This window comes from Xenopus tropicalis, chromosome 8 (assembly GCF_000004195.4).
Source record: "Xenopus tropicalis strain Nigerian chromosome 8, UCB_Xtro_10.0, whole genome shotgun sequence".
Classification (NCBI taxonomy): domain Eukaryota; kingdom Metazoa; phylum Chordata; class Amphibia; order Anura; family Pipidae; genus Xenopus; species Xenopus tropicalis.
Genome location: NC_030684.2, coordinates 40,639,286 through 40,652,800, shown reverse-complemented (window position 1 = coordinate 40,652,800; position 13,515 = coordinate 40,639,286). Strand labels below are relative to the sequence as shown.

General features: G+C 41.7%; 1 protein-coding gene across 4 annotated transcripts in view; it reads left to right on the top strand.

Annotated features, from left to right (window-relative positions):
• msn (moesin) overlaps nt 1-13,515 on the top strand; it is a 53,858-nt gene that overhangs the window by 37,369 nt on the left and 2,974 nt on the right. For 3 of the 4 annotated variants that reach the window (XM_002936782.5, XM_031890716.1, XM_004916801.4), the window contains 10 exons: nt 1,829-1,912; nt 6,998-7,093; nt 7,700-7,974; nt 8,427-8,510; nt 9,127-9,273; nt 9,709-9,805; nt 10,846-11,009; nt 11,447-11,577; nt 13,029-13,189; nt 13,391-13,483. In XM_002936782.5, the coding sequence (XP_002936828.1) occupies nt 1,829-1,912; nt 6,998-7,093; nt 7,700-7,974; nt 8,427-8,510; nt 9,127-9,273; nt 9,709-9,805; nt 10,846-11,009; nt 11,447-11,577; nt 13,029-13,189; nt 13,391-13,483 (1,332 nt within the window). Of the gene's footprint in view, nt 1-1,828; nt 1,913-6,997; nt 7,094-7,699; nt 7,975-8,426; nt 8,511-9,126; nt 9,274-9,708; nt 9,806-10,845; nt 11,010-11,446; nt 11,578-13,028; nt 13,190-13,390; nt 13,484-13,515 lie in introns of those variants that run through there. The other variant, XM_012968907.2, reaches the window with a different exon arrangement.

The window sequence follows — 13,515 nt, the reverse complement described above, 5'->3', positions numbered from 1 at the left end:
GAAAAAAAACTCCAAATCTACATGGCCCTGTGTGAAAAAGTGATTGCCCCCCTTGTTAAAAAATAACTTAACTGTGGTTTATCAATTTCAATTTTCAATTTCAATATCAATTTCTGTAGTCACCCCCAGGCCTGATTACTGCCACACCTGTTTCAATCAAGAAATCACTTAAATAGGAGCTACCTGACACAGAGAAGTAGACCAAAAGCACCTCAAAAGCTAGACATCATGCCAAGATCCAAAGAAATTCAGGAACAAATGAGAACAAAAGTAATTGAGATCTATCAGTCTGGTAAAGGTTATAAAGCCATTTCTAAAGCTTTGGGACTCCAGCGAACCACAGTGAGAGCCATTATCCACAAATGGCAAAAACATGGAACAGTGGTGAACCTTCCCAGGAGTGGCCGGCCAACCAAAATTACCCCAAGAGCGCAGAGACAACTCATCCGAGAGGCCACAAAAGACCCCAGGACAACATCTAAAGAACTGCAGGCCTCACTTGCCTCAATTAAGGTCAGTGTTCACGACTCCACCATAAGAAAGAGACTGGGCAAAAACGGCCTGCATGGCAGATTTCCAAGGCGCAAACCACTTTTAAGCAAAAAGAACATTATGGCTCGTCTCAATTTTGCTAAAAACATCTCAATGATTGCCAAGACTTTTGGGAAAATACCTTGTGGACCGACGAGACAAAAGTTGAACTTTTTGGAAGGTGCGTGTCCCGTTACATCTGGCGTAAAAGTAACACAGCATTTCAGAAAAAGAACATCATACCAACAGTAAAATATGGTGGTGGTAGTGTGATGGTCTGGGGTTGTTTTGCTGCTTCAGGACCTGGAAGGCTTGCTGTGATAGATGGAACCATGAATTCTACTGTCTACCAAAAAATCCTGAAGGAGAATGTCCGGCCATCTGTTCATCAACTCAAGCTGAAGCGATCTTGGGTGCTGCAGCAGGACAATGACCCAAAACACACCAGCAAATCCACCTCTGAATGGCTGAAGAAAAACAAAATGAAGACTTTGGAGTGGCCTAGTCAAAGTCCTGACCTGAATCCTATTGAGATGTTGTGGCATGACCTTAAAAAGGCGGTTCATGCTAGAAAACCCTCAAATAAAGCTGAATTACAACAATTCTGCAAAGATGAGTGGGCCAAAATTCCTCCAGAGCGCTGTAAAAGACTCGTTGCAAGTTATCGCAAACGCTTGATTGCAGTTATTGCTGCTAAGGGTGGCCCAACCAGTTATTAGGTTCAGGGGGCAATTACTTTTTCACACAGGGCCATGTAGGTTTGGATTTTTTTCTCCCTAAATAATAAAAACCCTCATTTAAAAACTGCATTTTGTGTTAACTTGTGTTATCTTTAACTAATAGTTAAATGTGTTTGATGATCAGAAACATTTTGTGTGACAAACATGCAAAAGAATAAGAAATCAGGAAGGGGGCAAATAGTTTTTCACACCACTGTATGTCTTTGTATGGAGCCTCCTATTTATAATTTGCAAAATGGAAAAACAGTTTGCTGATGTCATCCATGTGCATGTGGGGGCAGGAACCAATTCAGAACAGGCCTGAATGAGTTGCACTTGTAGGGACCAGATTAATCAGCCCACAGTGATTTAGTCAGATCCATGCCAGGAACATGTGGCCAAATTCCTCCATAGTCAGGAGATTACCCATGAATCAGGTATCCAACAACTGGGCCATGTGTGCCTTTCTGTACCATTAGCAAGCGTACATTTGCAAGACAATATAAAGTCAATAATGCAAGATTTGGTATATAAATATGTATTTTGCAGATAATAAAAAGTCTTGTTGTTCCTTTCAGATCAGTGTACGTGTGACCACCATGGATGCTGAGCTGGAGTTTGCCATCCAGCCCAACACCACGGGAAAACAACTCTTTGACCAGGTAAGTGGATTTCTTCAAATTTCTTGAAAAAGAAGGGCCTGGCTATCTGGATGGTGTGGTCTGTTTATTTTGGATGGATCCCCTTATTTCTATTCAGCGTGAATTGGGCAGCAGCCTGTGTTTTGTGGGAGAATAGAATAAGGGAGATCCTGAAGATGACGGCCATATGGATTCTAAGCTTATTGGGAAGAACAGTAAACAAACCGCATAGACCAACAGAACTTCTGTATTCTTTGATTCTAGAATAGAACACTGACCTTTGGGAGCGGTGAGATCTTTATTTACAGTACATACTTGTCATTGAGAGTTGATACTTTCATCCCATCCTTATTCTGCCAGGATGCAGGTTCTCCAAATAACATTGCTATAGGTGTTTGAACTTTTTCTTCCTCTAATAATGCACACCCAATCTGCATTGCCACCAAGCCTACTCCATGTGTCCAACAGTGTTTTCCCTTTAGAAACAGCACAGTGAGATGTGTGGTTTTAGAAATACTACTGTTAAGCATCTGAAAAACATAAGGAGCCATAAGCTTCATTCATGGGTTAAACGCGTTTAGAAAAGCAAACTGCACACTGCACCAAGTGTGATTCTGGCCAAATGCTAAAGGAGAAAGCCGTTTCCTGTGGTCTGACATTTGTCTGTAGGCCAACAACAATTACAGGTTGGCTACAGTAAGAGGCAACCTATTATTTTCTATCCCCTAAGAATGGGCGTGCAGTGCTTTGAGTCACATGATAAACCATTGGTTTATTTTCACAGTTAAAGGGGTTAATATATTCTTGGATCTATAGATTAATAACTGATAACAGAAATGTTCTCCTGTATCTGTAACCTTGTTGTTAGCTAAGGAGGGGGGTTGCCTTGAACAGTGGCAGGTCCTCCAAGGGCAGCTTAAAAAGAAGTAAACCTTTTTTTTCTTCCATATTTGTTTAAAATTACTCTAAACAATAACATATCTTAGTCCCTGCATGTAGTCTGGTCTGGTTTTCGAATGAAATTTTGAAATCCCCAGCTTCTTTCCTTTACTTCCTTGTACAGCATGAAGCCCCGCCCCCTATTCCTGCTGAGCTCTCCTTTTCTTTTCGACTACAGGATAGTCTAAGAGGAGAGCCTTCTGGGCATGCCTGACAGTGCTCAGAGAAGCAGGAGCCAATGTGCAGCAGCAGCAGCAGCAGCAGATTTTTTTTCTGTGCTCACTCATGACTGCATGACTCATTGAAAACTGAAAATAAAAATATAAATTGTGCTTTGGGTTTCTGTTTGTGAAGGACTATCAGTTCATACCAATGCCCCATGTTTAATAATACCTATAAATTAATTGTTCTAAAAATGTACAGAAAGTTTGCAGCTTGACACGGCAGTGCGTTATAGTTCAGGGGGCGGGGCTTAGGGAACAGTTCCAAACCATATTATTACATTACAAATCATGAAAAGGCTGCATATTTTTTAATTAATGTATATTGCAAAGTTGCTTGGAATCATGTTTACTTTTCAAAAAGCATAAAGCTGGCCATACATGTTAAGATTTTTAAAACATCTTTTAGTTATCGTAGGACCAATCTTACCCTGAAACAATCATTTAAAAAGTACGATTTGTCCATCAACAAAAACAACGAAATAAAACCATTTCAAGCGATATAGTCTAGTTGGAACTAGGAAACCTACCTGCCTCACCCTACAAACAGTGGGACAGTGAATATATTTCATTGCCAATGATGGAAATGTCCAAACCTGCCAATTGATTTTCTGACTGATGTCGGACGAAAAATCGCTAGATCGTTCATTGCCCACTATCCTTACAATGGCACTAAAATTTGTTGTTAGGGAGAAAACAATCCTAACGTGTATGGCCAGCTTAAGTTGTGTTTTTGTCCAACAAGGAGTAGTTTAATGTGACTCAACAGTCTATAGACTCCTTTCTAGTGAGGCTGGGATTAAGCATACTGTAGATATATAGTGCATGTAATATATACATGTATAGCACGTAAAAATGTCCCTTTCTGTAAGTAATTAAAAATGATCCAGACATAAATATAGATGTTTAGGCATATTGGCGTCGTGCCTTTCTCAAGTGCTTGTTGGTGCATTTCCAAGAAGCTGTGTTTATGTTGGTGAATCCCACCCCAGCCCAAACAGAAGCTGATCAGCAATTAGGGACCTTGGAGATGCTTTATGGGAAACAGCTGCCGGCTGAGCGGCCTCCCTTGCACAGCTGTAATCCTGTGGGCAATATGGCTCCAGCAATCAAAGGGGAGACACTGGGAGCCCCTCTTAGTGCCAGTATTAGAGGATGCCTAGGGAGCAGCTGGGCGTTGGCTCTGGCACAGAAGATCATAAAAAAAAAAAAAACTCAATTCCATTTTTTTAAATGTGGATCTGTCTGCCAAATTCCCTCAGTATTTGGTTAGTTTGGGTGGGGCTACTGTTGATCTCTAGATATGAGGCACTTGTAATTTAGAGATCTCTTCTCTCCCACTTATTGCATTGTTCTGAGATTACACATTGGCTCCCCCTGCTGGCCTGAAAGGGTTGCACTTTGTTTTTTTTCCTCAGCAGTCTACACCCTGTTTAAAGGGGTTTGTAAAATGGTTCCTTGGCTATTCCTGTATAGGAAGGATTTTTTTGTTTTTTATTGTACAGGGAGTTGGGAATGGGAGTGTTAGCCTTAAAAACAGGTGCCTATACATTCTTACTGGCTGTTGATTGGGCCATTGCTGTCTGAAAGACTGATCTGATCAGGCAAAAAAAAAAAAAAATGCAAGTGCAATGCAAGCTATATCTGGTTCCTCACCATATATACATATATGTGGCTGATATTACAAGAAAGGATAGTCTGAGATTGGACCATTTCCAAGTAAATAAACTGTTACGGGGTGTAGTAAGGGACAGTCTGAAGAAGCAGACACCCTGCAGCAAACTAATGCGACGGGTTGGTAGCCTTGCCACGTGTTTGTGCGGCGGCATTCCATGGATACTGTGTCAGCGCAGGGAAGCAGATAAGGGGGAAAATTAGTTAGAGCACTGTGCAAACATGATACAAGAGCCTACAGCGGCGGGAGGGTCGCTTGGTTATAAAGTGACATAAATATGTCTTATCCTGTGTGTGCTGTCTGTGACGTCAGTGTGAACTGGTCCCTTAGATCGGAGTTGTTGCTGTGGGCCAGTCATCACTACATTTTAACTTCAATTAATGCTTTTGGGTTGGCTCTATGCAGAATATTTAGGGCTCTGCTCTGTGCCACTTCTGGCCATTTGGGGCATCCATGGTCCCCATATTAATTCCCAGCCTCCTTTAAACAGGACAGGCCATTGAGCCATCATCATTATTGTTGTTATTTAGAGCCTCAGAGACTGATTTGCTGTTTGTGATACCCATAAAAGAACATTTATCTGCCTTAAAGGCCGATAGATTGACTAGTACTTCCCTTATGTCCAAGGTTGCTTTGTAATTATTCATACACAAATGTCTTTGTTTGCCACATTTAGAATACGCTTTACAGCCCTGACATGACTAATTTTGTTATTCCCCTAGTAATTGGCTGTGACATCTTACAGCAGCCCCTCTGGCATTTGCCTGTACAGGCCTGGGCTGAACCCTTCCTTGCCCTCTGTTAGGGCAAAGGCATATAATATTTCCCTTTTCCTGTGGTGGAGGCAGTACCCTATGCAAGTGCCATGGGCAACAATGGGGTTATGTAATGTAAACTTAGTGTAATAAAAGGTTTGCCCAGGAGCAGTAACCTATAGTAACCAATCAACAGGAAGCATTTACCATTCACCTGTTTAAAGACACACTGGGCTACTAGTAGCAGCTACTTTTTCAAGGCTACTAAACTCCAGAAAATACCCTGCCATAGACAATACTGAGAATTGCCTCTGCTAAAGCACACGTAGGGACAATTATCAGTAAATGATCAGCATTGTCTTTTTTAGTAGCTATGACAAGTAGCTGCTACTAGTAGCTCCGTGTGTCTTCACCCTAAAAGCAAACCTCTTATTGGTTGCTATCAGTTACTGCTCCTGGGCAAACTTGGTGCCTTTTATTACATTTGGGGATTGTGTAGTATCTGTGTCCTCCCTCTTGGTTCTGTCCCCTCAGCCGTGGCCCTCAGTGGGTGTATGAATGTTTCCCCCATTGATAAGACTGATAGCAGAACAGATAACTGAAGTGAGACCATAGAACTGGGCCATCCAACTGGAAGATGTGGCCCTCCAAAGCATTTTTATGCTCATAGGCTCCATAGACTATATGACATCATTATTTTAATTTAGTCCGGCCTCCAACATGCTGTATAAGAGATTATTGTTCCGCTACATGTAATAAGTTGGACAGCACTGCTGTAGAATAAAGTTCACTAATGGTTAATAACTCCCCGCGCTGTGTTGGAGCAGCTGAGTACAGCTGTTATCAGCCCTCGATGGCGGTGAGACTTTCCCAGTTCCCAGAAGGATGCTAGGACTCTGATAGGAGCAGACGGATGCGCTGTGCCGTGGGCCTTTGGCCAGACAGAGGGCCTCAGTTTCCGGCATTTGCATCATGACAGCTGGCACTTATCTTGCACACGTCTGCGTGGCATTTTATTTTTCCTAGAATTTGCCTTGTTTCCAGTATGAAGCTGAAAAGCTCTGGAAATAAGCTCTTACATTTCACTCTGGGTTCTATCAGGTTCCCTTCCTATATATGTCAGGGGCACTTTCCTCAAAGATAGATGGCCATACTCAAATTTACCCTTTAAATATTTAGCATCTTTCACTTTTCTGCAGACAAGTGTGCTGGCCCATTTTCTAAGGTTAGCACTAACAAATTGGATTTATGCAGTGTGGGAGGAAATCTAAAGCAAGTGCAGGTTCCTTGTGGGTAATGCCATGGCTTAAATTAAACCTAGGACCCCAGACCTGCAAGGGGGCAATAATAAACACTGTATTGCCCATCGGCAAGTGGCAGCTTAATCTTGTAATAAAACTTTGAACAGAATCAATCAGCTCTGCAGTTGTTAGGCTTTTTAATCCAGGCTAATCTATATATATGGTTGCAATTAAAGCAGGTCTGTTCATGTGTACTTTTTCTTCATCTTCCACAGGTTGTGAAAACCATCGGTCTTCGAGAAGTCTGGTTCTTTGGGCTACAGTACCAGGACACAAAGGGTTTCTCCACATGGCTAAAGCTCAACAAAAAGGTATTTTCTTGCTTTTGCTGCTATTAGTAATGCCCATTCATCTTCATGCAGCTGTTAAAGGGAAGTATCCCTGTTATTCTTGCTCTTCTGTTAAACAGACCGTGGTATATGAATCATAACTTGCCATATAAACAGAAAATTCCTTGTATATGTTTGTGGATGAGGTCCCATACTGCTTGACATTGTATTAATAGCATCCTTATGTTAATAAGCAGCTGTATTAATTATCCGCAGAGTATTTCCATTTGTTTTTGGCAAGCAGTATGGCCACTCACTGTCCAGGGTTTACAGGTTAATACAGTAGAAGCACAGTAAGCTATTCCTTGATGTTTTGCAGTATAAGACCAAGAAGATTGGTGGATGAAATGTACATTAAGGAATTGCTTTATTTCACCTTGTTCTTTCCCAGCTTGAGTTACAAGGTATCTCTGTAATTCTGTTATTGTTCCCCTGGACTCCTGCTAGTCTGCACAGTGATGGGTGGTGCACTTCCTTCTCCATGCTGATAGCGCTGATATCTGCAGATGCATTGGCAAGGAAAGGTCCCTAATGAAATGAGTATTTCATTGAATCAATAAAGACTGGTTGTGTCCGTGTCTTGCTCAGGTGACAGCCCAGGATGTTCGGAAAGATAGCCCGCTTCTCTTCAAGTTCCGTGCCAAGTTTTACCCCGAGGATGTGTCTGAGGAGCTGATCCAGGACATCACCCAGAGGCTTTTCTTCCTACAAGTGAAGGAGGGGATCCTAAATGATGATATTTATTGCCCCCCAGAGACTGCAGTGCTGCTTGCATCATATGCCGTGCAGGCAAAGTATGGAGATTACAACAAAGAATGCCAGAAGCCAGGCTACTTATCAGGGGATAAGCTTCTTCCACAGAGGTAAGTGAAAAAGAAAAATCGGCACAGGGGGTGCAGCCCTGAGCAGGAGGAATCACTTTTGGTCTCCATTCTCTAGCTGCAGGATCTTCATCCTCCCTTAATCTAGCCTCACTATAGTGGGCGCAAATCACTCACTATTGAGTCTTAGCAAATTCTATTTGGTGCATAGTATTAATCTGTGTGTAAGTTAGGCATTTACCTGGTGTGATTCTAGTATGACTTAGCAGTTTGCAGCATGTTAAAACTATGTGCAGCAGTAATAAAAAATAGAATAATTCTAAAAACTACATCCACTACAGTTTGATTGTCATTTCATAGCATTGGCATCTCCACCTTAACGTAGACATATTTTAGTAAGTTACTGGGAAGATTTTTGCTTTCCAAGACAGTTGGCTAAGATGGCACATTGGATATTATGTTGCAACTGAGACAATTTACTCTCTGTTTTACAGAGTTCTGGAGCAGCATAAGCTCTCAAAAGACCAATGGGAGGAGAGAATCCATGTTTGGCATGAGGAGCACCGTGGAATGCTAAGGTAACATTTTATTGGTGGCTTGCAGCGCTACCTAATCCACAACCATGGCCTAAGCATTGATGTAGCAGGCAGAAATACAAAGCCTGTGTGTTCAATTGGATTAAAAGAATTGCACAAGGTAAAGTGTAAAGGCCTCAAGTCAGTGGTTTTGACTTTGTGTTTAGTTACTTTGCTTTCCACTAAATGGATCAGCACCTTGAAAAAAATATTAGAGATAGTGAAAAGGATTGTGCTAGACCTGTTTTACTGTTGTGGCTCTTATAAAACACTAACTCGGTCCCCTCGCATCCAAATCTACTCTGTAATTGCTCTAAGAATAGGCTTTGGGGAATACCTAATATGGCATATAAGCAGTAACCCCAAATCCCAGCAAGGGTTTTTGTCTTGACCTGTTACAAATGGAAAAAATTAAACAACAAACATTTTGTACTGTTCATCCAAATATACTTCTTCCCATAAAGATGTGTTGCATTAGCTGCCTAAAGAACACTCCTAGAGAAATATGTAGGCATAGCTGTACTAATACTTTAAGGATATCAAACATGGAAATGATTGGCTGTTGAAGTTAGAGACAGACAAAGACCTCTACATTCAACCATTTGTCCTGTGTGTGCAGGGAGGATGCTATTTTGGAATACCTGAAGATAGCGCAGGACTTGGAGATGTATGGTGTCAACTACTTCAGCATCAAAAACAAGAAAGGCTCAGAGCTTTGGCTTGGCGTGGATGCTCTCGGCCTGAACATCTATGAACAGAATGACCGGTAAGTTGCACCTCTCTGCTCCTGGACCAGTCGGGTTCCCTAATAGATCCAGAAAATGTGTCTGGCCAAACTCCAATTCTGGCGTAAGTAACTTTAATGACACCCTCTAGGAAGCCACCAAAATGAGAAAATTCTGTTCTCATGCATTTAAGTGCTATAAGTTAGCATAAAAATCACCCATTGTTAAGGCAAATTATTCCTGTACAACTTCCATCAGCGCTTACTTTATTGTACACATAGAGCTTTCCTTCTGTACTTGGGAAAAACATATCCAGATTTGCTTGGGCTTGCATAGAGATATAGAATGCTCTGTCACAGATTAGCTCCTTTAGTGCTTCCACATTGTGCCAAAATCTAGTTTTCTTTAATTCTTCTGCTATAATACTGTTAAAAACGAGTGTACTGTAAGTGTGACTGTGTCCCTTTTGTATCCAGGTTAACACCAAAGATTGGCTTTCCATGGAGTGAAATCCGAAACATTTCTTTCAACGACAAGAAATTTGTAATCAAACCAATTGACAAGAAAGCTCCTGTAAGTCTGTGAATTGGCCTCCCCTGTGCTATTGTGTGTTTACCTGCTGAGGTTTTGTTACATGGAATGAGTTTGGCTTGGAGTAAGGCAGATTAGGAGTCCCTAATCACTCACTGCACATAGAGAAAGCCATCAAAGAGACCTATATCAGTTACTAAACTTACAATAAGCTATTAAATGTAGGGCGAACATCAGGAATATTGGGGCCCAATATCAGTTATTTGGGACCATTCATGAACACAAAGGCATAATACCAAAATATTTGGCCATGTTCCTTATCTGAAAGATCATCAAGCAGTTAGGCATGGTTAGCTTGGACAAAAGGTTGAACATGATGTTGTGATCTCCAACTAGTGGCTCTGGGGCAACATGTTACTCACCACCCCGTTTGATGTTGCTCCAAGTGGCCTCAAAGGAGATGCCCATTTTCACATTTCTGGCTTGGAGGCAAGTTTGGAAGCACAGAGACACCGTTTTACTCCAAGCAGAGCCTCCAGCAGGCCAGAAGTACACATTGAGCTACCAAATAGCCAATCGCAGTCCTTATTTGGCATCCCCAAATAACTTATTTCATGCTTGTGTGGCTCACCCACACTTTTTAAATCTGAGTGTGGCAAGTGACCCAAAAGGTTGGGGATCCCTGACTGGATGGATGTGTGTTTTTTTAACCACAATTACTATGAATCAAACCCATTTTACTGAAAAGCTGCTGGAAGTGAGGACTTAGGAACTATAGGGGGCCCAGTGGGACTCTGCATTATATGTTTATTGATCTTACTGTGGGGCCCAATAACCACTGCTAAAATGTTCATATAATTCGGTAAATTGATCCCAATATAATTCATTGGGGGTCGGTGGAGTTTGTCCTAAGTTTAAACCCTTCCCACCTACCTGGCCCTGCCACATTGCTCTGCCTTGTCACGTTTCCAAAAGTGGAGGAAATTGGCTTCTACTAAGGGCCAGAGCTAAGGGCTAGAGCTGGAGGATGTTTTGAGTAGTGTTCATGCACATGCTCCATGAAGTCTGTTCTTGTTTGCCAGGACTTTGTGTTTTATGCTCCACGATTACGGATAAACAAGCGGATATTGGCCCTCTGCATGGGGAACCATGAGTTATACATGCGCCGCCGAAAACCCGATACCATCGAAGTGCAGCAAATGAAGGCCCAAGCACGAGAGGAGAAGCACCAGAAGCAGATGGAGAGGTGACGGAGAAACCTACATTCAAATAGCCAGGGCACTTCCATAGAAATTTAACATAGGGGAAATGGGGCATAACTTTCTGCTTCATTATCTTTTGGGATCTGTACTTTTTTATGCTTAATTAGATGAAACCATTTGTTAAGTGATGAGACTTCACTGACAGAACCCAAGCGCTTGGCTGCTCCATATTTGCATGGTCTGTATTGGATATAGGGACTTATATACCTAGTGCAATTTTGTAAATTCAATCAAATATTTATTGGATGATATAGGTAATCTGCAATTTAGCACCCATAAATTTACCCTGAAATTCTTTATACCACCTTAAGTCAGTGGGAAACTGCCTATATTTATATGGTTGATTTTTGGCTGTCCATGGATGAGCACATTTATTATTTAATGCGCATTTTAATCTGGCACTGGATTACCCTTCTCTCAGGGCTCTGCTGGAGAATGAGAAGAAGAAGAGAGAATTAGCAGAGAAGGAAAAGGAAAAGATTGAGCGGGAAAAGGAGGAGCTGATGGAACGCCTAAGGCAGATTGAGGATCAGACAAGGAAAGCACAAGAAGGTATAAATTCCAATTGTACCATGTACTCCATCTGCCTTTTATTGCACTGCATCCTCCTGGCTGTCTGCTGGATAAATCTATAGCAAGAATATGTGCAATATCCGCTAGCAGCAGAAAGCAGCTGGAGGGCCGAAGGATGATGATCCTTGCATTAAGTTGTACTTTAGATTCCTGTGACTTAGGTGTTTACTTTGAGTTGAAAAGAAATGTAACTAATATGCACCTCCCATGGCTAGTCACTAGATGGCCCACATCTTAGTAGTATTAAAGGAAGAGTAACACCAAAAAAGTGTTTTAAAGTAATGGAAATATAACATACTGTTGCCCTGCACTGGTAAAACTTGGGGTATTTGCTTCAGGAACACTACTATAGTTTATATAAGTAAGCTGCTGTGTAGCCATGGGGGCAGCCATTCAAACTGGAAAAAAGTAGAAAAGGCACAGGGTACATAGCAGATAGATAAGACACCATTGTATTCTACAGGGGTTATCTGTTAGCTGCTATATAACCTGTGCCTTTTCTTCCTTTGAATGGCTGCCCCCATGGCTACACACCAGGGTTTATATAAACTCTAGTAATGTTTCTGAAGCAAAGACAAAACTTTTACCAGTGCAGGGCAGCAGTACATTATAGTTTAATTTCTTTAAAATAAATACATTTTTTGGTGTTACTGTTTCTTTAAACGGAACCCTTTCCACAAAATAAAAGCTGAAGATCATCCAGAAGAACATAAATATATACTTGCACATGAAAACAAGCTCTCCCGTTACAAGCAGTATCACATGACTCGCATAGGAACATGTTTATGAAATGGACTGACTGTTTGTGGCAACTGCTTTACACCTCCCTGATTCTGGTTCACCAAATTAGGCAAAGATTCTAGTTTGTCTGGTTTTGCTGCCCGGTCTGCCATTGTAGGAAGAGTATAGCAGTCTAGAGATACCCATACACAGAATTCTTTTTCTTAGTGAGATTATACAATTATGCATAGTAGGTGAGGGCTTTTCTGGATAAGGGGAATTTCCATCATTTAAATCTCCAGACCTTATGTCTACTTAATAATTAAACATGAAATAACTGCAATAGGATTGTTTTGCCTCCAATAAGGATCAATTATATATTAGTTGGGATCAAGTACAAGGTACTGTTTTATTATTACAGAGAAAAAGGAAATCATTTTTTAAAAATGAAAATGATTTGCTTATAATGGAGTCTGTTGGAGATGACGTTCCCGTAAATCTGAGGTGATGTGTGTATGTGTGTATGTGGGTGTGTGGGTGTGTGGGTGCGTGTATTTTGTTTCCTGTGTAACTTTGCTTGAGGATGTTCTGTTCTTCCCAGTCTGTAGTGAAGGTGTCTTGTTCTTTGACCTTCTAACCTTGTGCCAAGCAAGTGGTATTGAGGACACACTGCATTGCACTGATGCATTTACCTTTGCAATCTTGACCAGCTTTGGAGGAACAGACCCGAAAAGCTCTGGAGCTGGAGGATGAGAGGAGACGAGCCCAGGAAGAGGCAGAGAAGCTTGCAAGGGAGCGCTTAGCTGCGGAGGAAGCAAAGGAAGCCCTGCTGAAGCAATCTCAGGACCAGATGAAGAACCAGGAGCATTTGGTGAGTTATAACAGCCTCTTGCACCACTGGCATTATTGTGTAACTGGAAAAGGGTGAGATCTCTCACCTTGTTATTAATTATAGGGTGCCCTGAACAACCTCTCCATTCTCTTGCATGTCACAGTGACACAGGGATGGTTGTGGCAGCGTGTAAGTCTGCCCTTACAGTCCATGGCTAAGCTGTTATGTTTTGTTTCACAGGCTGCTGAACTGTCTGCACTGACTGCCACAATCAGCCAACTGGAATTTGCTCGACAGAAGAAGGAACTGGAAGCCCAGGAGTGGCAGGATAAGGTAATGGCTAAATAAACAAGCCGAGGGCAGGG